The sequence below is a fragment of the Belonocnema kinseyi genome, chromosome 6 (genome assembly GCF_010883055.1).
Source record: "Belonocnema kinseyi isolate 2016_QV_RU_SX_M_011 chromosome 6, B_treatae_v1, whole genome shotgun sequence".
Classification (NCBI taxonomy): Eukaryota; Metazoa; Arthropoda; class Insecta; order Hymenoptera; family Cynipidae; genus Belonocnema; species Belonocnema kinseyi.
In genome coordinates, this window is record NC_046662.1 from 113,526,052 (window position 1) to 113,553,072 (window position 27,021).

The following is a 27,021-nucleotide window of genomic DNA, read 5'->3' on the forward strand; positions in this document are numbered from 1 at the left end:
GAGCTCCAAGGAGATTATGTTGAAAAATAAAAAAAAATTTACCCAAAAAAAATTGTTTTTATACTTCATTCTAAGGACTTATTGAACTACCCTCGTAGATGACAGTTTTGATCTGTCATGTTTGATTGTAATTCTCACATTATGTTTAGTTGAATAATGCTTTAAGAACTTCAGTTAGAAGAAAGTTGCAAAAAATATGAAAGATTGGAATTTAAATTTGGTATTTAATAACGTCCTTTGGAAAGGAGTATAAAATGTTCGACGGCAAAAGTATAAAAAGGCAGTGCGAGACATAAAATTTTATTCTCGATTTTTTTAAATATTACATTCATTTAACATTTTTTGTTATATTATGCAATACTAAACATTCTAAAATATTCTTTTAAATAAAAACTCGCGTTATCCGCATGATAGTTCTTATTTTTCTCAAAAAAGTCTGTGAATTTTTCATTGAAAGAAAGCATTAAAAATATATATTTTTGCATAATTAAAAAACTATTTAGAAGGGACCAGAGTTTCGAAACTAAAACAATTAAACGAAAATGGTGAATAGTTTCTGAAAAAAAATATAGACTATTAAAGTACACAATAATTCTGTATATTTTCAGACTAACTCAGACCATAAAATTCATAATTAATGTTATTAAAGGTAGGGACTAGGGCGGGTAAAAAATACGAAATTGTTCAAAACCTAAAATGAATGATATTTAAACGTTAGAAGATACCTTGCGTTATTATGAGTATAGAAATATAATACTATATTCACTTTTTGAAATCAAAAATAGCCCAAGACTTTGGGTGTCGAAATAAGGTGAAAAATTGTTTTTCTAAAAAATGGAAAATTCAATTTTTTTTTCCGTGCCTGCACTACTTCGAAATGGTTAGCTTCTTTCAGGTGCAGTATTTTCCACTCGCATTTAGAAGCTGAATATCTCAGAAGTAAAAAATCTATTTCCGCGACAGTGAATACTTTTTTCTGAGTCTTTCTATTTTATATAATGTCTTTTGGCTAGGCTGAAAGATTCCGATTTAATCGATTATTATCTAATATTTCTGTACTGCCACGCTTTAGTTGAGCATTTGTTTGATCACATTTGGTAGTTCAAAGAAGATTATAAAGTCGAATCTATTTCGATACAAAAATATCACTTCTTTTGTCAGATTGTCTGATCATACTGCAGCAAGATTGTTTTATTGCATTAATTCTTTTAGTACTGAATTTAGTCCTAAATCGATTCCTAGTTTTTATAGTGTAAGTTGTATTTACATTCACTGCTCTTTTTCATTATCGTTCCTCCAATAAATTCGAGATACCCAACAGTTCGCGTGTCAGATGTGGCTGTTGTGTACTATAATTGAACTGTAAATGTACTAAAATTGCAATTGGACCATAACTTTTTATCATCGGTCTTCGTTACTACGGTCTCGGCGTGCACACAGTCACACTTGGGATATCGGCGCCTTCGTGGGGCTCCGTGGTCTTAAGAGTTCCTACTGTATTTTCTTGTTGAAGTATATCATTTTCTTAAGCGGAAAATAATAGTGCAATGAGTTTTTGTATATGGTTTTAATTAAAAAGTCGTACTAAATTAAAATGAAACCAAATTTTTAATTAAGAATATACATTTTCATAAAAATTTATCAATTTCCTAGAATATTCATGTACCTTGATAAACATTCTTATTTTTGTATAAAAAACTTATCACTTTGGTCGAAAGTGTAACTACATATATGATTTAATTAAAGAATTTTGTCTATTTTATTGAAAATTCGTTTCCTTGTCGGTTGATAATTAATTTATTCAAATTAAAATTTAACTATTTTCTTTTTGGTTTAACAATGTATCATTTTCAGTAGAGAATTTATGTAGTGTCTTGAAAATTCTTATTTTTATGTAGAAAATGTAACTATTGTAAATGTATATATTTGATTATGAGTTTGTCTTTATTTTTCACAAAAGTTTACACTGCTTAAAATCCTGGATAGATTTCGGACGAGTTCCGGAAAAATTCATCCGCACTTGTGTGCAATTTATCCGTAATATGTCTGGCATCTGTCAAGCATCCATAAATTTATTTTAGGTCTGAAATCAACGCGAATTTGTCTAAAAGCTGTCTTAATTTTAGAACCAGAAATTATTTTTCATGAAGTTGAATCCGAAGTTCGTCCTTTTTCGTCCAGATTTTATCCCCCAAAGAAATGGAATTCGAAATTAGCCCGCATCTGTCCGGTTCGTTCAAACTATAAAATCTGAAATCATTGTTTGTAAAGGTGAATCCGATATTGGCCCATTTTCATCTGCATTCTATCCGCAAAAAAAATGGAATCCAAAATTAGTACACACCTGTCCGTTTTCGTCCGGATCTATCCGATTAACAATGAGATCTGAAATCAGTTCACACTTGTCCGAAATTCGTCAGTTTTGTTCCGGATTGTATTCGGGAAAAAACGAAATCCGAAATGATTCCTCAACTGTCTGGAATTATTCCGGACTATACAATTTCGATTCATATTTTTATTAAAATAAATCCTCGATTTGACCGTTTTCGCCCGGATTGTATCCGATAAGAAATGGGGTCCGAAATAAGTCCGCACCTGTCTGAAATTCGTCTGGAGTATAAAATCTGAATTTTTTTTGTGAAGTAGAATCCGAAATTCGCTCGTTTTCGTCCGGCTTGTATTGAACAAAAAACGGAATTCGAAATAAAATCACATCTATCTGAAATTATTCTGTACTATAAAATTAAAAATTATTTTTTTCATCCGCATGCGTGCTGGCAAAAATTAAAAATTAATTATTTTTCTATGTAATGCTTAATTTAGATTGGATCCTTTCAATAGTCTTTATTTCATAATGAATGTGCCTTAAAGGAAATGTAAATGATCCGGAATCAAAAATAGAAAATGACGTAATTCTTAAAGAATGGACTACATCAATGATAAGTGAAAGAATTTCAGATAGTAAGTTTGAATTCTATTTTTATTGTATTTGGCAATGTTGATATAAAAATGTTTTTATCAACTTTGATCACAATACATTTTTCACTTATGTTTAAAATTGGTATTATTTTAACATTGCTAATTGTTTTAATAACTATCACTTAGGACATTTAGGTTACAATTTTCACATGCTGAGCCAATATTGCTGCAAGTGAAAACTAAACGATCTACCTCGAGGTACTAAACTTCTGCCTAAGCTTTCTTCATCAATTTAAAGCAAGTTTAATACTTGAATAAACTCTCCATTATAAAGAAGAAACATCGTATCTTTTGATTTCGGTGGACGTTTAAACCGTACGCTATGTACAATCATATTTCTAAATATGCATCGATCAACTAATTCATTTCTGATGAATAATGAATTGCAGTACATTGTGCAAGGTGATATTTCCGTTGACTCTTGTATAATATTTTTAAAAACACTGCGTAGTTTCAATCTATCGCCGTGAGTTGCGTATTTTCTCTTAGGACCCCTCGGTATGGCGTTTTCAGGAGGAACAGTTAAGGTGGCCGCATACAAACTTCGGAGTAAATCACATTCAATCGGATGAAATTCGGATGACAAAAACCGCCTTAATTTCGGATAATTGCGGACCATGTCTGAATGAACAAAAATGTCGGACCTGATGGATTTCCGATATGATCGGATAAAATCCGGATGGAAAATGTACGTCGGACCGTGCTAATGTCGGACAAGGCTGGGTAACATTCGGATTCTAATTTCGAACTCGTGGACCGGACAAATTCCGTATCGGAAACGCATGAAATGCGGATGACAAAAACCGCCTTGATTTCGGATAGTTTCGGCTCTTTTGTTGAAAATTAAACTTTTAAGAGAACATTGGTATTTTAATATTTTTTCTAATCTTAAATTGAATGATCCCGTCTAAAAAAATTGAGGGGTCCCCGTAGGGGCCCACATGGAATTCCCTCAAGTCTTGGGGGTCCATGAGGGAAATCTAGGCGAGACCACTCATGTTAACAACATGCTAATCTATAGGGGTCCAACATAGGCTTTCCTCATGGAGCCCTCATGGATGCTATCATTCAGCCCTCATGGTTGTCACCATGAAGACTTTATGTTTTTTTGTCAGTGCTTACACCTGTACTGGCATATCTCTGGGATAATAATACTATTTTGTACTGGACTGTCAGTGTATGCCCAGCACTAGGTATATCGCTGCTAGCGCAATACTACCCTTTAGGAAATTCACCATGGGCGCAGTACTGCGTCAGTCCCAATTAGTAGCGTACTGTTATACTCTAACGATAAGACAAAAAAAGTATTTAAAAATTAAATATCAATTGATTGCGAGTATTTTAACTTTAAATATTAATAGATCTGTTTAGAGTGAATACTTATATTACATTTTAACCATTATATTACAAATAAAATTTCTAACGTTACAGGGTATCGAACCTACATATATCCCAAAACCAAGGCCTAGAATTTGGAAGCCTTAACAATGGCGCTAAACCTACGAGTTGAAACTCTATGAAAATGCCATCCTCATAAGCTACAGTTCAAAAAAGTTAAAGCGAAAACTTGTAAGCTCTTTTGTTCTAATAACTTATTATTATACGACGATATGTAAATGTACAATATACGAACTGTTAACAGGAATATCAATAAAATAATTTTTAAATAAACAATAATAAAAAAGTGTCATCGAATTTTTGACAGAATTTCATTTTTTGTAAGTCTGAACTCATGAAACCTTAAAATCTCTAGTGTCAAAAAAATATTCACCCCTTGGACTTAAAAAATTTAATCGTGATCCGTGAGGGCATGCGTGGGCCCCTGCCGGGAACGATAATTCTACAGAGGGCTAAACGGGGATTTTTCCACATGGGATCTAATACAAAATAAAAGTATTTGATATTTGAATTAAATTTGAAGTGCTTTCTGGAAAATTACTTTCTTTTGTTTAAAATTGAAGAACTTTTTTAAAAATTCGTTTTCTTTTTGGTATTTAATTGATTTATTTAAATAGAGATTTATTTATTTCATTTCTTGAGTAACAATTGATCATTTCTTACTGCAAAATTTATATCAACTTCTTATTGAAAATTCAAATTTCTTATAGAAAATTCGTATTTTTTTAATCTGAAAATGAAGTTTAACATATAAAATGCAAGTAATTGGTCCTCGAATCGGTCGAAAGTTTAAGTAATTTTTTGAAAATTACTTCATTTTCTTTAAAGATCAACTACTTCTTCGAAAATGATATTCCTTCTTACGTAAAAATTAACGATTTTCAATGAAAATTTAAACATTTACTTTTTTATTTAGAAACTTATTTTTATTACATAATTCATGAACTTTCTTGAAACTTCGTATTTTTCTGTAAAAGTTTTAATTTAATAATTAACGTTGTATACCATTGTAGAATCGAATTGAAATTAAACATTTTAACTATATTCTTAAATGAAACTAATTATTATCCAAGAGTAGCATATGCATGTATACGTGCCCTAAAGCATGGATGCTGCTTAGTTTCTGTGCCCGACTAGATGTCGCTAAAACACGGGTCCTGTAACGTATAACTTCAGATAGATCCGATAGGGCTCCTTCACTTTAGCAGGGTTCTGCTAATAAGGCACTGAAGTGCGCCCCGGGCGCAAGCCAAGTATTGGAAAAGAATTATTTAGAAAACAGATTTGCTCGATTATTCAGTTCAATAATATCCTTTAAAATACTCAAAGTTTGTGAAGTTACAAGTGTTCGCTTTCGAAGCCAAAGCAAATCTGCCCCGATTTTTTTGACGAACGAAGCACAAGCGTCTTAGTGTCGCCTGTCCTCTCTACGTAGGTCCCCAAGAGCCCCGAAGTCACACCTTGTTTCTTCGTTGCCCAATTACCTACATTTTTTGGGCTGAGCCAAGGGCGCAATCTAATAAGAGCCCACTGTCAAATTCTCTTCTGGGAAAATTTAGTTATCCTCTCCAGCTAGTTATGCTTGGATGTCTGCGTTTAGTCGAGGAAGGGGGGGGGGTAGTAATTTATGACCTCCTGGGAAAGGGCGCCCTTCACTACAAATCCTTACTTAACCCTTCTTATTTCATGAAACTCAACTGGCAGTTTACAAAATTTAACTTCGGGATCTTCGAGACTAATTTATGATTTTACAGCTATAATCCTATGCAATCGCTACGGATCTTACTATATTTCGCTATTCTATGCTTCTTTACAACTCGGCCCTAGAATCTATTTAATGCATTTTTCAGACGGCCAACAAACATCTTATTTCTACAATTTTAAATCTGTTTACGTTTCGCTAGGTCACGTTTCGTTAAATTATCTGTCAATTTCTTACTTGGAGGTTTACTCTTTTAATCGCAGTAATTTACGGTCAACCTTTGCTTCTCGATAATTTAGTTCTTAGTTATTTTAAAAATACTCATTTTAGATGTATACCTCTTATTTTCTATCTCTTAAAATTAATAGTTGCTTGCATTTCATTTCCGTATTTTATATTCCTCTTAGGTTTATATAATCTTAAATTCGCTCAACTTTCGCGCTTCTCTTTATCATGCGATTCTGCTGCCCCTAGCAGCACTCGCGAGAATCGTGACGAAGACATCATATGTCACACCCTCTCCCTACGCGAAAAAGGAACGTTCGGTAGAATGATTATCTCATCGAAGGCTGACTAGTAGGGACCTATTCTACTTCTTGTGTGAGCTGCTAGAAGGCTCCTTTAATATTTTTCATATGAACAGTCTTACATTTCTTTGCTCCGAAACAAGCAGATGTTTTCCTCAACTTTAAAATCTTGAATGTTAAGCTTAAGATCGTGATTTTTTTATTCTCTCCAGAAGGTCATCTAAATGTTTGGCGAAAGTTTAAGGGACGTTTTCTTCGGAAAATTCCGATGGGATAATGGGTTCTCTACCGAACACTAGAACGTGAGGACTAAATCCCGTGGATGAGTGTACACTTTAATTAAATGAGAACATGGCCAATTTAGCCAAGCGTCCCAATCATCAGTGATGCAGTAGTGCAAGAGATACTGAACGAAATTATGATGGCTTCTCTTGAGAGAGCCAAGGGATTAGGGGTGAAATGCAGTGGATTTGAGTCTTTTAATTTTAAAAATAGCACAGAGGTCTTACATAATCTAAATAAGGAAATTGCTGCCTTGGTTCGTTTGGATTATTTGTGGAAAACCGAATCGGCAAATAAAGTTCTCAGCGAATGCAACTGCGATTGTCACAGAATCAACAGCGCTCAAAGGGACTCCGTCGGAGAATTTTGTGAAGTTATCTTAGATAGTGAGAATATATCGATTTCCGAACTCAGTCTTAGGTAAAGGGCTCACAATAACCATTCACATTTTTCGAAAGCCGCCGAAGGTGTTTCTGTTATTCTCATGGGCTGCTTAGTATTTACACGGAAAATTTTTTTCCTGCGGCAACCATCACACGTTTTTATTAAATTCTGAATGTCCTATCGCATCCCTTTCCAAAACTGTATAAACTGTGATTTTTGTTTCCCCATTTTTAAAGTACTTTTTGAGTAGGAATTCAATCGAGAAGCAAAGTACCTGTTCTAGATTATTTCCTGGTTTCTAAAAACTGATAACATGTAATTTTTTGCAACTCTTAAACCTTCTTCAACCCTTGTATGGCTCATTCGATGTTAAGGAGATTAACTTTTTCACCATAACTGTCTTTAAAAACCAGACAATACATTTTTCTTCCTTCGAAATTAAAAAACAGTATTTTACCTAACTCTGGTTTCGCATTGCATAAATAAGTAAGGGACAGAGCCATGGTTTCTAGCAATTCCCGATTTATGTTAGATGTCAAAATACAAACTGCTGAGATAAAGCTTACCAAATTTTCATTACGTATTAACAACTTATCTCGACTTGTTTGAATGAGCGAGTGAGTAATCAATTCCACAGGATGCGGGTCAGGATTATCTTCTAAAGAGGTGAGTATTGGTGCAGTTCGAACCCTTTCTTCGTCTTGTCCGGTCGTGTCATAGTCAACTCTTCTCTTCTCTGCACATTTCCTTACTTTATTTTGTATAAAAGCTGTCACGTGTCCCATCAAACCCTGGGGTTTCACGACCCTCGTGCTTTGTTTTGCTATCTTATCATTGGCAGCAACGTGAAAACCACACTTTCGTGACTTCCTGCAGTTGGTATAGCCTGTCAGTGATGCAAAAGTGAGGTCATTTTTCTAATCACTCTCGTGGGACTTCATGCGGCTTGCACAACCTGTCGGTGGTGCACAACTGAGGTCACCCTGCTTACTTCTACTGTAATAATTACGTCCTTTCGTCATCGCAGAATCGTCACCACATGACGTCATGGGCTCTTTGCGAGCGAACAGACGCCCGCCTGTTGGTTGGTACGAATCCTCGTTCTTCTCATCGTCTTGGTCGGGATGTTTCCCGTTAAAGAGATTGCAGTGGAAAATTTTTTTAATAGGTGTCTCTTTAAGGGAATTAGGGTCTCCTTCACTATCGTCATCAAGGGGTAAGGACTCCCGGAATGATCTGTCAACCGTGAGAAATGCCTGATGAATATTTTCTTACTTAGGACCATGATGGATGTGTGATTGAGTGTCGTGGGAATTGTGCGGATTACGGAACAGGGCATCTGCGTTTGCATTAACTCTACCGGGTTTGTAAATTATTTCGTAGTTGTATTCACGGAGTTTAGTTTTTCAGCCCATGAGCTTTGAAATTGAATCTTTAAGATTGTTAAGCAATACCAGCGGGCGACGGTCAGTCACTAAAATAAATCTCCGGTCGTACAGGTAACGTCGAAAGTGCGCCACCGCGAAGATTATTACGAGCAGCTCTTTCTCAATCGTAGAGTGATTAACTTCCGCTTCATTAAGAGTCCTCGACGCGTAGGCTACATGGAGGTCTTGGCTAATGGGACCCTGGCTAAGAATCGCGCCTAGAGCGTAATTTGAAGCTTCAGTGGTTAGAACAAATTGTTTAGAAAAGTCGGGAAATTGGAGGAGAGGTTCTAAACACAGAATATTCCAAAGTTTTTTAAAGGCACTTTGTTGGGTTCTCCCCATACAAATAGCACAGGTTTCTTCAGAAGTCAGCTCAGAGGCTTCGTGATTTTCGCAGAGTCGGAAATAAAACGCCTATAAGCTCTCTTAGTGCCGCATTTTGCCTTTGGATGTAGATCGTTCCGCATGAGTTGGTCAACTAGATAGTATGTGAGCTAAATGCTCGGGGTGTGCATGGCACTCCTTGCAGCTATCATCGGGAATGTCTTGGCTCAAAATGTGGCGACGGTATGTCAAGGTGGAAATGACTCCGTCTTGGCATGCCAAAATGAAACCCTCCGTACTAGACTTCAATCCGGGCAATTTAAGAAAAGCAAACGTTAGCTCATACGACAGTGACTGATCCTCCGCATTTCTATGGAAGATACCGTGCACCCTCTTATCGAGGAGCTGTTCACGAAAGTTTTTCTCTTGTGCTTTCTTAATCCGGGCTTTCAGTACTAAGTACTCGAGATAGATAAGATTTGATTCATTTTGCTCACCCCTAATACTGAAGTTGAGTCCGAGTGTTTCAGCAGCCTCCGCCGCTGCTTTGTACAGAAACGCTTCTTTGCCCACTACTTCGTGATTCCTGACCATTTTAAGAAGATGGTCTCTTCCATTTGCAACTCTATGTGCTATATCCAGAATAATCCTGTTGTGAAGACATTCAAGACTCAATATTCCGCGACCACCTTGACGGCGTGCGATGTACAGCCGCGGAACAGAAGACTTAAGATGCATGCTTTTGTTCATGTTCATAACCTTTCTTGTCCTGATATCAAGGGATCTGAGCTCGTTCTTCGTCATTGGAACTACTCCAAATGAATAGAGTACTACCCGGACGGCAAGCATGTTCGTTGCAAATACTTTGTTTCTCGCCGACAGTTTGGAAGATCAAATTTGCCGGATGAGACGTTTGTATCTGCTTCAGATAGTATCCTTTATAGATATCACATCCTGAATGCGGCTCTGTGGCACGCCCAAGTATGTATAGGTCTCTCCAGAGCAAAGGTGTCGTCTAGCGCTTCTATCAACGAGCTCAAGATCTTCAGGGATGCCATTAAGTTTTCCTCGCTTCAAATAAACATTGGCGCATTTGTCTAACCTTAATTCTATTCCAATTTCCTTAGTATATCGTTCGACAATCCCTCGAGCTAGATGTAGTTGCTCTTTGTTTTTAGCATAGATCTTAAGATCGTCCATGTAAAATATATGACTGACCTTGTACATTCGATCTGCAGGTTTGCCGCACAAGTACCCGTAGGAATGGCAAAGTGCTAGAGATAGTGGCTGGTTTTTCAAAGCGGCATCAATCTCTCTATGTACCTAAAAATTTGCGGATGAACCTTTAAGCTTTCCAAAAGATAGATGATAATTCTATGGGAGGTCGAATCGAAAGCTTTCCGATAATCAATCCAGGCCATCGATAGGTCACGCTGGTAGAATGCTGCAACTTTGCAGACACATCTATCGATGAGCAGGTTCTCCCGACATCCCGCTACGCCTTTCTTTGAACCTAAAACTAATGATGCTTATGCAAATCAAAAGTTTTTGACTAATCGTCACCAAATTTGGCACACATATTCTTTGGGCTCCAAAGCAGGTCATTAGAGTTGGCAGTGGGCATGCAGGGGAAGGGGGCACAGTTTTTTAAATGTATAAAATCAAGTTGCCTAAAACGTATGATCTTTATAAGAATCCAGATTTTTATAAATAGCACCAAATTTTTCACACATATTCTTTAGGATTCCTGGTAGGTCGTTACAGTAGGGTGGGAAGTACGAGTTTTATGATTTAAAATTTCTTAAAACGCCTTTTTCAGTTATAATTCTTTTTTTGCATTTAGAGTTTTCCTGAAGCTGTGTAGAAATTTCAAAAGTGATTTGGAATATTTACAAACTGAATTGAACAACTTAAATACAATTTTTATATTCAAAATTCGAAAAATTCAGTTTCGATGTTCTGTATTCAATTTTTTATTTCTATTTTATTTCCTGAGAGTTTTTTCAAGTTAACTTCAAATTTCACTATCGACTTCACATCTTTCAAACCCAAATTCTACGATAAATACTTAAAATTTTATGTTGATTTTATTCCAGTATAATTCAATATAAACTTTTGATGGCATTTTCGTTTGTTCTCGATGCATAGTATTAAGAACAGCGGGCTTCCCGCGGCGGCGAAGCCGCCACCATAGGCCGCAGCTAGTTATAGAATATTTTTAACATTGAAAGGATAGGAGTTTTAGCAGAGACCGACAAAAAATTTCGAATTATCGACGCAGCGCGGCGGTTCAAATTATAGAAGTTTCACTGCATATATGAATAAAAATTCACTGATAATACGCACCTGCTTGCAAGAAACATTTCTGCTGAAATATTTTCATTGACTTTTATTTTCTTCAATAATGTAACTGATTAATTATTTAATTAATTAGATGAATGTTATATTTAGGTATTTTTTGTTTTCTACCTTTTAAATAGAAAAATAGAAATATGAAAATAAATTTTATAATTTTTTTTGCATAAAAAGGATTCTTTAAATTGTACGGAATGTTCACGTAAAAATTTGAATTATCCTCTTTAAGAATATAATATTAAGACAAAAATTTTTATTTCTTTGCTTTTCACAAGTTTTCATGATAAAAATAAAAAGATGAAATTTCAAGGTTAGGATTTTCAATCAATAACTTCAATTACTTCTATTCTATTATTATTGAAATGTTGTCACAGGCTTCAGATGGTTACTGCCCAACATGTCGAAGGCATTTTTGGTTAGAGTTGAATTTTTATTTGATTATTTTTCACGGAGCTGTCCCCGTATATATCAGTAGCCACGGACGCATTTTTATAATGCAATCAAGTGATCTGATGAGAACAGTCTGCCCCGACATATTGGACACAGCCTGGTTTTTATCCCATCATTGATGGACTGGGTTGCAGTTAAGTACACGATGGGGGGACCTACATTATTAACATTATTATTATTATTATTATTATTATTGATTTATGTATAACCAACAGTAAAATTCGTCATACAATAGTAAAATTATCCCATTCTTTCCAGTTATCGATTTTATACCGAATTATCTTTATCCTACTTTACGTGACTTGTTCATTCTTAATTTATATAACAATATATTTTACATTTTTAAAAGTAATATTAATAAATTGCGTATACTAAAAATATGTTCAAATTGAGAAAAGCGACTTTCAGTCCTTGAAAATAAATAAATAATCCATAATAATTGAAAATTTTCAAATTCCCGTTTGAACAAAGCAAAGTTTATTGTGCTGCCTCGTGGCATGTGGTCAAAATAATCCGTTTAACCGTAGCGGCATTGCCGAATTTATCCGAAAAGTACCGGAAAAAACTTAAGCCACAAATTCGACAATACCTTCGTTCTCGCGACATGTGGCCTAACTAGACCCTTGCCGCATCTAGATTAAATATCTTTGGCCATACGTATTGTTACGATTTGTGATAAAAAATTGTTTACAGAGTTATGCGTATTTGAATTTTTGGCTTTGTTGTTTTTTTTTAACCCTAATTTTTATCTTCAAACTTATGTAACTTTTGACCTTATCAAGATATTTCATATTTCTTTTCAGATTCTATTGAACTTGTACTATCATAATATCATGAGGTAATGCCTTGTGAGTTTTATCCGGGCTAAACAACTTTTGTGGCCAGGAGAATTTTTTTTCCATAAAATTCTATTCTGATATTTTTCTCGCAAACAACAATAGATACGAAAAAATGTTACGAAAATATTTTTCACAATTAAGAGAGTTCTACAAAAAGTTCTTTCATTCATTTATGATATCTTGCACCATTTTCGAGAAAAATACAAAAATTCATTTTTCATGAGCAAAAAACTACTCTTGACTTTAAGAATGGTTTAGCCCACATAAAACTTACAAAATATATTATTTATATAATTCAAAATTTGTAAAAAATATTTTTAATAGCAGAAAAGGTGAGGTTTTCTCTCTTTCGCAGTTATTAGTTGAATTAATAGTCTAAATTATTATCTGTGTCTCTATGCAAATTTAGATTCAGAGTAATGGGTAAATTTGGAAGATTAAATTTAACAGTCAACCAACAAGCGTGTTCTGATTTTGAAACTGTACACAGAGAAACAATTTATAATATAATCAATCAAAGATTTTTGCAATTTAGAGAATTGGTTGCTGTGCTGCAACTAAAGTTTCCCGAAAAAAATATTGAATCAAACCCTTGTGTTTCCAAGAATTTGTATGCACATTTCAAATTTAGATTTACTGTCCCCTTAACTGTTGCCGTAGAAGATGATATTAATAAAATAGTTCACGAAAATGATGAACTTAACGTAGTAGAGTATGAGCAAGATAATGCGTGTGAACCTGATATATCGTTAGAAATGTATGAAATGAACGAAGAATTTGCTCGGCTGTATCTATATGAATAAGTAAGATATTTTATAAGCTTTATTTGGGCTAAACTATTCTTGAGATAAAGAGAATTTTGTTGCACAAGATATTTTCCTTATGATATTAAAAATTCAACAGAAAATTTGCGAAAAATGTAAGTGTGGGTCTTTTTGAGAAAATCGACTTTTAGTATTTTCGGAAAAACCGGTAAAGCTAAACGAGTTGAGTTACGGGCACGAGGAGAAACAGTTTAGGTGTCTGACTCATTTCTCCGCTTAGCGTACTTCAATTCGCTTTCGCTCTGGCGTTTATTCAAACCGCTGTTACGCGTCACTCACGCGGTAGGGAAGGGAATAATGTAAGGAAGGAATATAAAATTTTTAGCTTGATCCAGAATTCTTGTCATATTTATTTAAATAACACGTTCCTGCCGCAACATTACTCCAACCTAGGTTGCTAATCAATTTCTCTAGCAATCACCTGAAGTGAAGTTCCACACAAAGTCGTCATGTGAGGTTCCCTACTTGGGTCCATTAGTATCCAAGGTCTTTTGTTTTAGGCTCTAGGCTGGTCTGGTTCTGAAAAACTGCCATTTACTTTACGTTCATACACTTGTTTCGTTAGTCGTTCATTTGGCATTCTCACAACATTCCCGAACCATCTTAACCGATTTCTTTTCCATGTGTTTACTAACGTCTCTTCTGCACCATATTTTTTGAGAATTATGTCGTTACTCACTTTGTTAATCAGAGTTTTCCCGCATATCAAGCGCAAGAATCCCATGTCAATTGCATTAACTTTACTCTTATCTTTTTCTTAATAGATCGATGGCTCCCCTGGCGGACCGAAGGAACAGAATGGAGACGAAATAATGCACCCATATAAAGTTGATTTTGAATAATGCCGGGGCCAGCGAAACGTTTCGCTGGCCCCTTCAGTGTTCGTCTGAGAAATCAGGTACTTCCGGTGATGCACAAATTTTAATTTTGGTTTTACAAATTTGAACAAATTCTGCACTAAATATTCGGCCGAAAAAAGTTAAATTTTCATGGGTGGTGGGGCCAGCAAAATGGTCCTATTCATTATTTACTCCTAGCCATCCCAGGTAGAGATACATCACCGGCTCAGAACTGGCCCAGTACAGCTTGTCGGAGTTCCAGCACTGTCTGGCTGTACTGTGCCAGTACTGGCTTTTAATTCTTGGCAGTACTGGCCTGCCAGCACTGGCACAGTGCTGGTAAGCCTCTGGCGTACGAAAATGCCGGAGTTAATTTAAAAAATGATAAAAAATTATTTTATTGTTTTAAAGACCATCCATTCATCATCATGCGACTGCATATCGTCCGAATATTATTTATAATTACAAAAATATAATTTTCAAACTATTTGTTTGATTTTAACAACCACTGTTTTCATAATCTAAAGATATAACAAAAAAGGTATTTAAAAAATAAATAATAATTAACAGCGAATATTTTGTCAATACATGTTAATGGCGCTGCTTAGAATGAATACATATTTTACATTCGTAAACATTATATTACAAATAAAGTTTGTAACGCTAAGGGGGATCGAACCTACAGATCTATACCTAAATCTATCGTCTAGCAGTTTTGAATGCTAACCACTGCGCCAATCCGACAAGTTGAAACTTGATGAAAAAGCCATCCTCATAAGCTACAGTTTAGAAAAGTTAAAGTACCAAATTTTGAGCTCTCTTTTTCTAATTATTTATTATTATACGACGTTATGTAAATGTAAAATACACGAACTGTTAACAGGAATATCAATAAAATAATGATTAAATAAATAATTTAAATCGACTACAATTTAAAGAAATATTTTATTTTTTCGCGTTTTCGACCATTTTAAAAGTTCTGATAATAAAATTTTATGAGCATTTAAAATTTGTATCGACGGAACTTAGAAATCTTACCACGCTGCGCAACAATTTTTTTAATAACAATTTTCTTGAAACCTTCGTGTAACGTTTTGCTTTTTAGGTGTTTTAGACTATTCTACAACGATTAGGACATACATCCAATCTAATTTTTTCTGTACATTTAACATGTTTCATGAAGGTGGAACTTACAATATTTTCCTCAAAAAAAAGTAATAGAAAAAAAATGTTTTCACCTTAATTGTATAGTCAATTTCTCGACATTTCAAAACACCCTGACAACATTTGTAGACGTATTTTATTTTTAAGTCTATTTTTGTACTACTGGCATAATGCCGCCCCGGTCGTGCAGCCAACGTTCTGCCAGTACTGGGCGAACCACCGGCTGTCTGTTCTGGTGGGCAGTACTGGGCCAGTACTACGCCGGTGGTGAACTCCGGCACATTACCGACATTTGCACCTGGGATATTTCAAATCCGTTTTTCCACACGCCGTTTTCTGTCTCTACTTTCGCATCCCTTTTTCTATGTTCAAGACACATATAAAATATCTAGTTTCCTTCCATGCATAGGTTCTCGCAATTCTTTTACCTTGAGATCATTCCCAGGTGGAAAGTTAGTACTATATCTGTACCGAAAGTCTGTACTGATGCGGGACTGGTATTACTGCCAAAGGTAACTCAGCTGGGAGTTGGCATTTGGTACTGGGACAGTACAGTAGTTAGTACTATTTCTATACTGAAAGCCTGTACTGACGCGGCACTGGCATTACTGCTAAAGGTAACTCTGCTGGGAGTTGTCACTTGGTACTTGAGAGGTACAGCAGTTAGTACTATGTCTGTACTGAAAGTCTGTACTGACGCGATCCTGGCATTACTGCCAAGGTAACTCGGCTGGGAGTTGTCACTTGGTACTGAGGCGGTACATCAGTTTTTACTATGCCTGTACTGAAAGTCTGTACTGACGCGGTACTAGCATTACTGCCAAACGTAACTCGGCTGGGAGTTTGCCCTTAGTACTGTGGTTGTACTGAATGTCAATACTGACGCGGTACAGGAATTACTACGAATTGTACTTCGGCAGGGAGTTCTCACTTGGTACTGGAGTTGGTACTATGCCTGTACTGACGCGGCACTGGAATTAGAATGAACGGAACCTCGGTTGGCAGGTTTCGGTTAGTACTGGGGCGATACTATAAATGTTTCTCTGCCTTCGCCAAACGTCCCTACTGGCGCGGTACTGGCGTTACTACTAAAGGTGAGTCGACTGTTAAAGAACCAATTTTTAGTTGCAATGATTTAAGGAATTAATTTCCTAGCAAAATTAATATATTTGCAAAATGATGTCTGAGAAACTATTGCTCTTTTAACACTTCAAACTTTTACATTGTTTATTTCTAGATCTATACCTTGTACCAAAAAATAACAATTTCCCTAAATTAAAAACGTCTTTCTATAAAGTGTTTTTAAAAAACAACTTTAAACAGGAAATTGTAAAGAATTACGAAAAATAGGCAAGGCACGAGTTTCAAGTTGTTTAAGAACAGTACTTTCGCAGTTAAAATTTCGCAAAGATATACATTTTTTAAAATAATTATTAAAAATGCTGTCACTGAAACAATTTCTTTCGTATAAATAATGAAATTTTTTAAACGAAAACTGCCACAAGTTACAAATAAATCAACAAAATATTGGTCATCATGGGAATTTTCTTCAACTTGTAAAAAGAATTTATCGAAGTAACTTCTTAGTTAATATATAAATATTTATAGCGACTATACTAAATATTACTTTGCCAAAAATTGACATTCTGTAATGTGACCTAAATCTTATTTGTAAATGGAATGAAAAACAATTTTAAGATCCAAGGAAATTTTTATATGAAAAGAAAGGTTTTATATGCCAACATGACTTGCCTTTTACAATGGAAGCACTTACATGAAAAAGAACGAAGTAATGAATTAATACAGTCAAAAATCATATAATAATAGTAAAAGCCCACTTACGCTTAACAGAATCTTAAACTTCAAAAAGTAAGAGATAAGGGCTCACGAGCTTAACATTTTTTTAAACAGAACGAAGAACAGAATGATTACAATCAAACAACCTTATTTATTTAATCTTAGCTGCTTGCCATCTTCTCTATCTGCTGCATTTAAAAACCAACGTGTTATGTAGTTATTATACTCTTTTACGGTAAGACGCGTAAATTTTTGCAATATGATTTCTGTGAAAAAACGGAGAATATGTGATATGCATAATCATTGAATTGAAATTTAGAGTTTCTTAGGTTTTTCTGGAATATAACGACGCTTACCTTTTAAGATCGAGAACGTCCTAGTCTGCGCAAAGTTTTTTTTCTTTAGCCTTTTTTTTCGCGACCAAATCCACTGTCCTGAATCTGTACTGCTTTCGACATAACCATCGATAAAACTTCCTTTACAACTCGTTGAAATTCTGTTAGATGTCTAGAGTTCAGCACGATGAACGACTTCTAAAAATGACAAAAATACGCAAACTTTACGAGGGTATAAAAAAAAAAAAAAATAGACGTGCACTATGAAAATATAATATTATGACTGATGTAATTATATCAATTATTATAATTCAATAATCACTAATAAAATATTACGAAGGTTTTTAGTTCAGTTAAAAAAATAATCAGCTTTAAAATTCTGACTCATGAAGGTTTTTTGAAATAGGCTAAAATATTAACTAATGACAGAATACCGATTATTTTCGAATCCTTTTTGAATCAGAAAATATGTGCTAATAATTCAAAATTAATGGTCTGCTAACCTTCATTAATATCTTAAGCAATTCTAAAATAACATTGTAGAGATCAACTTTTGTAAATAATTATTGTTAAAGCTAAGCTAAACACCTTCCGTAAAATGTTAATAATGAGTGAAGCATAGTGAAACTTATTTGTAAGGCGAATTGACAAATATTAGGTGGATTCCTATATGAAAAAAGAGACGAACGTTACTAGTAAGTTTGAACACTTTGGGTTAATTAGTTTCTTTCCTAAGAAAGTTGTTAAAATGTGCAAAATGTCCGAGTTCTTCCGTTCACTTCAAAAATGGATTTAGCTAAATATTTGTTTCTCAAATGGACTTAGGGTGTCTAATAATTTTCACCCGAAAAATTCCCTGTTATTTTCCGGGCTTAAATGTCAAAGCTACTCTAACTATAAGCGAAAATAAAACACATGTAACATAAGGTTTTCTCATATGTAATTTTATGCATTTTAATATCTTATTACATTTAAACAAAATAATACTTTTGCAATCCATGCTGTAAAAAACTTATTCAAACAAAGACAATATAATTTCGATATATTAATTTATCCTTAGCGAATTATTTTTCTATTCTAATTGCTAAATAATTCTTAAATTAAATTCTAAGTTTCTTGGTATTAGCATTTCAAAGACATAACAAAAGTGTCAAACGATTTAAAATCATTTAAGAAATATATCACAAGATTTTAGAATGGTTTCAAAGATTTCAAAAATTCAGAAAGATGTCAAAGATTCCAAAAGATTTAATTATTTTAAAAAATATTTTTAGGGATTTAAAAGATTTTGCAGATTAAAGCATTTCAAAGAAATTCACAAAGGTTCCAAATTTTGTTTAAGTAATTCGAAAGATTTTAAATATTTCAGAAAAATTTTATGTATTTGAAAGAAAATTTAAGATTTCAAAAGATTGTAAATCATTTCACAATTATTTCTAAATATTTCAAAGATTTCAAAAGTTGTGAACTAATTTCGCAGAGAATTCATATGATTGCAATTCATTTCACAGAAACATTTTACAATGTTTTAATGATTCCAATATATTATTATTTCACAAAGATATATGAAATTCTAGAAAATTGTAATCATTTCACAATGATTCTAAACATTTTGAAGATTTCAAAACATTTAAAATAATGTTCAAAAGATTTTCAAGATCGGTATTCAAATTTGTAAATCAAATCTGAAATATAATCTAAAAGATTTAATAAAATTTCCAACATTTCAGAGAAGTTTCAAAATTTCACAAAAATTTCATTAATTTTTAAAAGATTGAATTTTAACACGGGTCACAAAGAGTTCACAAATATTAATAAAGATTCACAATTATTTCAATGAATTAACAAAGATTTCAAAAGTTTTAAAGAGATTTCCAAGATTTTGCAAAGATTGGTATTTATTTGTCCGACACAGTTCCGAAGATTTTCGAGTTACAAGATTTCACAAAGATTTCGAAGAGTTGAGCAAGAATTAAATTTTTCACAATTTTACAAAGATTTCAACGCTTGCAAAACGTTTCAAATATTTTGAAAGCTTTCAAGAGATTTTACAAACATTTTCCAGATTGCATAAAGGTGTCAAAGATTTCAAAATTTCACAACGATCTGAAAAATTCCAAGATGTTTCAAATATTTTAAAAGATATTGCAAACGATTAAAAAAATGTACAGACTTCAAAATAATTTAAAAGGTTTAAAATAATTCCACATAGATTTTAAAAGATTACAAAGATATGATTTCAAAAAATTGGAATCAGTTCACAAAAATTTTAAAAGATTTCAAAGATTTTGAAAAGCTTTCGGAAGATTTCGAAGATTTAAAAGAAATTCACAAAGATTGTAAAAGATGGTAAATTATTTCACAAAGATTTAAAAAATTGAAATTTCGATATTTTTAAAAACAGTCCAAAAATTATAAAAGGATTAAAATTAAAAAGGTATGTGCATCAAAGTAGAATTTCATAATAATTGAAAATTATAGATATAATTTTCAATTATATCTCGGAAAGATTTCCGAGGATATCGTTTTTTCAGAGCATAACGATTATTCTCAATTGTTTAAAAAATTTTGAAATGCTACAATATCTTAATTTTCAAATACTAGGCTAGTTTGAATGAAATCTTAATACTGATTTCATAATCTCAAATTTTTATTAAAAATATGCCCAGAAAATATTTCAGGTGAAAGTTAGTGGACTCAACGTAGAATATTAATAATTAATAAAATTCATTAAATTTAACAATTCTGCGTCCATCTCCAGTATCTTTTTGAGCTGTAGTTCAAGAGATAAAAACCGTTCCAAGTTAGCTGTGGGTAAGGGCGGTAATATCGCTCTCTTCTGCAACCCTTCAAGTTCAAGGTTATTTGTTGCCTTGATGGTTGATATAATTTCCGCTGTTTTATTGTTGAAGTCATACAAAAGACTCCGCCTTAATTATTCTTTCAGTATCATCTGTGATATTATATTGAGTAAGCACTGAAAGCTGTGAAAGACGGATTAGATTTTAGAAAATGAAGGTAAAACTGGTACCGTTCTTTGTTCGAGGCGCAGATGTGGTCCTTACTTTCTGGTAATACAAAAATACAAAAAACGCAATGCAATGCAATAAAGAATACAATCATAAAAATAAATACTTGAAGTTCTGTTGCTGCTTGAAGAACTATTACTTTTATCAGATTTGAAACCACCCTTTCTTTTTTGACTTTTTGCTTTAGCTGTGGTCTTCAAATCTGTAACAGACATGATATATTAAACTATAAGCAAATATTTTGAACTACAAATTTCTAAAGCTATAAATATATTTTAAATAGCTCACAAATGTGACTTTAATTATTTGATATCATTCCATTAACATTAAGATCAGAGGAGAAATTCCAGGGGGGGGGGGGATTCCAATAGAAATTAATCTAACGGATACCTTTCTTTTTATTACTTTCCGTATGGGTATCCGACTTTTTAGAAGCAGAAACAACATCTCTTGTATTTTGCAATCCCAAATTGTTCAGCTCAAGTGATGAAGAACCTGAAAATTACCAGAGTTTCAAAAATTAAAATATATACTTGCAACACAGTGCAGTTGAGAATATATAACAAAAAACTTGAAGATTTTTACTTGAAGATCTATCTCTGTCTGATGAAGTATTGCTGTTATCAGATTCGGATTCACTCTTTTTTTCCCCAGTTTTTTCTTTATCCGGGATTGTTGAATCTGTAACAGACATAACATATTGGATTATTAGCAAATATTTATTACTGCACATTTTTAAAGCTATACATATTTTCCAAACAGCTAAAAAATAAGTGTTTAAAAATGTTATGATACCACTGCTTTCACTGGCAGATGCAGACTTTGGATTTGAATTATTTTTTAGTTTAAAAGAATCTTCGGAAGGTTCAGAACACAATCTTGCCCTCACCCTTTTGACAAGTTCAACGTCTTTCTTAGTAGCTTAATCTAAAATATTACGTTATTAGAATTGACATTTTTTGCTAATAGCAAAAATGTAGTTCTATATCATTTTTTGAACAATTGCCTGTATCAAAAATTAAATGAAAACTTTGTTTATTATTTCTTTCTTTTGTAGAGGATTGAAAGGCAGGAATATTTCGTTTAGCCTCCTTAGTTGCACTTAGATTAAGTTTTCGAGGCATTTCTGGAGGATAATCAGTGCATTCTTTCTTGGACTTTTCATTTTCGTAAGTGCTCTCATTCTGAGTACTGCTTTCAATACAATCAGAAACGAATGACTGAGATAATCTTCTAATACCTTGGCTATGGCTGTCTGCAATAAAGATGATTTTAATTAAACATTGAACAATTTAAGACGTCTGAAATTATATGCACAGTCGCATTTAAAACTATTACTTACGGGCTTCTTTCAAAATTTTTATTTCAAATTTCTGCCATTTCTTTTCATCAGGTTCTTTATTTTCTGACACCCACTTTTCGATAAATCCGCAATCTGATTCATTTGGATAATAACAAATATGTTTACTATTCATTATTGTTATTCATGATCGTGAAATCAGCTCAACATCTTTCTGTTCCTTGTTATTATAATCAACAAATAGTATTACTACGTGCGTAGTATCTGGTTGTAAAAAATCTGAGTTTTGCGTTTCATCCATTTTAATAGAACTGTAAGAAAAGAAGTGAAAAATTAATGATAAGATCTAAGTCTGTCCAGACTAAAAAGAGCTACTTACACAATTTTTTATCATTAAAGCACTGCTACATACTTTGTTTTGGTTAGATATAATGTCAATCGCATTCAAGAGTCATGAAGTAAACTAACAACAATTTGTTTGCTATCGACATTTAATAGGACGAATTTACTTTTAATTTGGCTAACATAAAAAAATTCAATTTCTTTGATTTAGAACCTAATTTGTAAACACCCATTTCTTCAGAATTGCACGGGTATTGAAAAAGGTTTTCTTTTGATATTTCACAACCCTAAAGGGAAACAGTTCCATTACTGGCGTAGGTAATACTCGATATGCAAATAATACTTCCATTATCTAATTGTACAATGTTATCTGGGTCTGACGACTTAACAATCATATCTTTGTACACTGCACGTTTCACATTGCCATCAGTATCCAATTAAGCGCCCTTTTGCAATTCCACGAATAAATCGTTCTTTTTACATATGCGCTTGCTCAGCGGATGCTTGAACTTAGGTAGGTCTAGTGCCACAGGGCACGAATGTATTTCAGCGATACGTCTGACTAGCTGCTAAAGCGGTTTATAGTTTGCTATTATTATGTCCTTGATCCAACGGAGACAGTTTTCGAATACGAAAGCTGAAGTCACAGGCAACTCTACCCCGGTGTAAACAACTTCATCAGCAAGATGAATAAGATTGTGTATAACAATTTTCTGCGAATCTTCTCCGTAGAAGGTCGGAAACAAGCTCACAAGTAATCTCAATAATGATCTGGCGTGATCGTTGTGTGTAGCTGCTAGTTCAGGACTGCACAGAATGCGACAAGCTACAAAAAAGAGCATAAAATGGTCATGCATATCTTTGTTTAGAATTTTTCGAAGGAATGTAACACTGGAATAATGTAGAAAAATTCTATATTGAGTTGCTTTCCAGTTTGAGAGGTCATCTAGATCAAAGTCCTTTTTTTGAAACTCATCGGGAACCTTCATAAGCTTTAGAAGCATTTGACGTAAATATTCCCGTTGGGTCGCACTTAGTTTCGTTAGACGATTCTTTCCTGAAAGCCATTCCTCCAATAAAAATTTCATTACTCCAATGTACAATTAATACATCGAGTCAAGAAGAAAGGCTCTTACTGGATCGAAACCCGGAATATTTAATAAAGGTGTTCGACCGTTCTGATGTTTCTTCTTCCGCTGTTTTGAGAAAGATCTCTTTATTTTGAATTTTGCATTAACGTTGGCGTATACTCTATGTTTATTTCCTCGGTGATTCTTAACCGATGTCCCCTCTACTTCACAACGTTCACATGCGCGAAATCCTCCATGACCTTTACAGTATTTCAAGAACGCACGAGCGGGGGTACCGCAAACAAAACCAAGTATCTCGATAGTAAAGTGATCTCCATCAATATTGATACCATCATTGAGAAGTTGTTTTATTTCGACAATGGTCTTTTAAAAATATGTCCACGGATTTCGGCTTTGACTTTCCGCAAAATGCAGCAACTATGAACGGCGCCGATTCATACTCCGGGTCAAAAACGAGCATTAAAATAGGCCACAACTGTTCACGTGAATGATTGAAAATTAGAAGGCCGTCAATATTTATTAGAAACTTTATTGTTCGTTTCTTGTATACTTTTGGCAAAATTATGCGTTTCAAATTATCCGCAATTCCAAAATAAACATAATGACCATATTCCATTTCGCCTAGACGACGACTCTTCCCCTCCATACGTTTAATTTTCATTTTTTTTGTAAGTACTGCTTTTTAATAAAGTTGCTGCACTTTTTGGAAGCTCTCCGTGGCCATCCGCTCTCAAATTCCCAATAATTCTGTGGTAAAATCTTTTATCGTGTTCGATATGTGGCGAACAAGTAGCGCATGGATTTTATCTCGAAAAGGAGATTTCACATTTTCTGATTTATCATTCTTCCCATTATTGCCATTAGTGTCAATAGAATTAGTGTCAATAGAAGATGGAAACTCTCTAGAGCTACTGCTTGAAAGATCTGAATCACGGTTATATTCGCAAACTGAAGGTTCAGGAGTTAAGGTCGGCGATGGAGATTTTTTAGTGCTGGAAGAATTTGGCGGATTTAAAATTTCGGAAGAGTTAAAATTATTGTGTACAATATTCGATTGAAAATCTGTATTGTAATTCAGTTAAGGATCTGATTTTTCTTTATCATCCGTGACTAACTTTGCTAAACCTGCTGAGAATCTTCGTTTAACTCTACTTACAGATTCCACTTCTTTGGAATCATTTGAATTTAATCGCTTTAGAAACAAATGTTTTTTTTCTATAATACGAATTAGAATTTTTGTCTCTTTTATTTCATTTTCAACAGCAAAGCAACGAATTTCTTTTTAAAGAAATGTTTAAACCTGGCCAAAAAAGAATTAGTATATAGTAAACGTCTGCAAATATCTCATTTGATATATTCAATTTATTAAGGTACTCTTTCGTATTTCATAATATTATTAAAAACATAACCACTTAAGCATATTTTTTTGGTAACGTTTGCTATTTTCATCACTAAAAAAGTGCATCACATTTTTTTCTTTTTTTGAGAAAAAATTATACTAACATTCCTTTTACATGAAAGAGAATATTTTAAATTAAAATTTAAACTTTTCAAAGTCTGTATCAAGATTACTATTCATAAACATGATAACTTTTATTAATAATTATTAATATTAATATCATAAACGTCTGAGAGAAAATTAATCAAGTGTTCAAAATAATAAGAAAATACATATATTTAGAACATTGAGAAATATATACTGATAAAATTTTCGAATCTACTAAAATTGTCCGAAGTCTTACTTTGTAGCGAACGTACTACAATGTTCCTTCTTATATCTTTTATCATCACTAGATTTATGATTGAAAATGCATTGCAATATTATTCTCTGAAAACCTTATGAAATTCGAATTTTTAAAAATAATTTTGGTTGACTACCCTAAAACTGAAAATTATAATTCCTTTAGAAAATTCTTCACTGAAATTCCCTCCCAACGTAAACATTATAATTTTGTATGAAACTGTTCTTTTCCAATTCACGTTATATTTATTTCCCTGTTATGAGTAGGAATTTGTTACAATTTAAAAAATTCCTCTTTTTCAAATTTCGAAACACTATTTATGAATTAAAACAAATTTTTTTGTTAATATTTATGAATGTTGTCGACCTTTTACCCCTCTCCTCCCCCAAGTAGCAGACCATAACATTTCCTATTTACCATGAAAACTACACAATAATAGTACTAATAAAAGGGAAGCATCAAGAAAGCTCTAAGAGGGTATCCAAAGGTGACTGGTGTCGCACCCCGAACGCTCGCGGCCGCTCGCAATTGTATACCTACAACGTCATCGTAGAAGGTTTCAAGCATCGTATTCAATTAGCTTATAATCTAATAGCTAATCAGCTAATCTCATCATTCACTTGACTTAGTCCGTGGCTATGATGTATAACTGGGTTCAACCGCGTAAAAGTTTTAAAAAAATATAATGATAATAATTGGATGGTGACTGTTGTTACTTCCAACGCTCGCGGCCGCTGTTTAAGCATGGCAGCGGTCAGGGACGAGCTTTAAGATACAATATGATCGTAATTGTATACCTACAATATCATCGCAGAAGGTTTCAAGCATCGTATTAAATTAACTTATAACATGTTCATCTCATTAGTCACTTGACTTAGTCCGTGTCTATGGTGCAAAACCGAGCTCACCCAGGTAAAAGTTTTTAAAAAAATCGTGCACTTGACTGCAGCCTAGTCCGCCAATGATAGGGTAAAAACCAGGCTGGAAATGTATTCATTTAGAACGTAGATTCCGATGATTAGGACATGTTTAAGCGCAAAAAAACGTGGCCCTTTAATTTCTTCAAATGTTTGCCCGTTTACAATGAGGAAACGGTTTGTTATATCGAAATGTAACTACGCAGGGTTTTTGTGAGTTGTTTAATTATAAAAAGCACATCCAACATTAGTCATTTCATAAAGATTTGAAATTTAGCCGTTGATGTTCTGAAAAAACATTAAAATTACCCATTTTCTCGTGTTTTTTTCAAATTTATGTCATGGATTAAAAATATATATACAAGGTCGTAGCAGAATCTTGTCGGAAATTTATTCCAGTTTTTAGAACTGCCCTTAAATTTTCTGTGCAACCATTGGTTGCTGAGATATCGTCGATCGAGGACAAAAGAGTCCTTTTTTTATTTAAAAGTATTTATTTAAAAGTTATTTAAAAGTTATTCACTTAGATACAACATTCAATTTTTTTCATTATTGTGAAACCTTACAATGTTACTAAGAAATCTTTCAAAGTTTTTATACAATGATGTAATATGGCAAAAATACCAAATTTTACTTGAAATATTTTACACCCTTTCGAAATCCTAAAAAATGGTCTCAAATTCTTTCATATTCTTCTTACACGCATTTCGAAATTTTTCAAACTTAATATTATTCTTTTAAAATTAAATTTGAACTATTTGAAAATTTGCCATAAACCTACAAAAAATTTAATCTCATTAAAAAAAAATAAAAATGTTATGTTAATGGGTTAAAGTATCCCCCCTCCTAAATAACAGATCGTAACGACACACAGTGGGGTGAAATCGGAAAACGAGGTTCAAAATGACATTTAGAACGCAATTATGCACCGATTTTAGATTTTTTTTTTGAAAAATTCAGAACTAAATTTT

General features: G+C 33.4%; 1 protein-coding gene across 3 annotated transcripts in view; it reads left to right on the forward strand.

The window, feature by feature from the left end:
- LOC117174161 (major facilitator superfamily domain-containing protein 6) overlaps positions 1-27,021 on the forward strand; it is a 263,255-nt gene that overhangs the window by 175,192 nt on the left and 61,042 nt on the right. Inside the window, exon 11 of one of the 3 annotated variants that reach the window (XM_033362979.1) lies at positions 4,411-4,655. The exons of the other annotated variants lie outside the window; for them this stretch is intronic. Coding sequence (XP_033218870.1) covers positions 4,411-4,464 — 54 coding nt within the window. The 3' untranslated portion in view covers positions 4,465-4,655. Of the gene's footprint in view, positions 1-4,410; positions 4,656-27,021 lie in introns of those variants that run through there. 3 annotated transcript variants of the gene reach the window in all.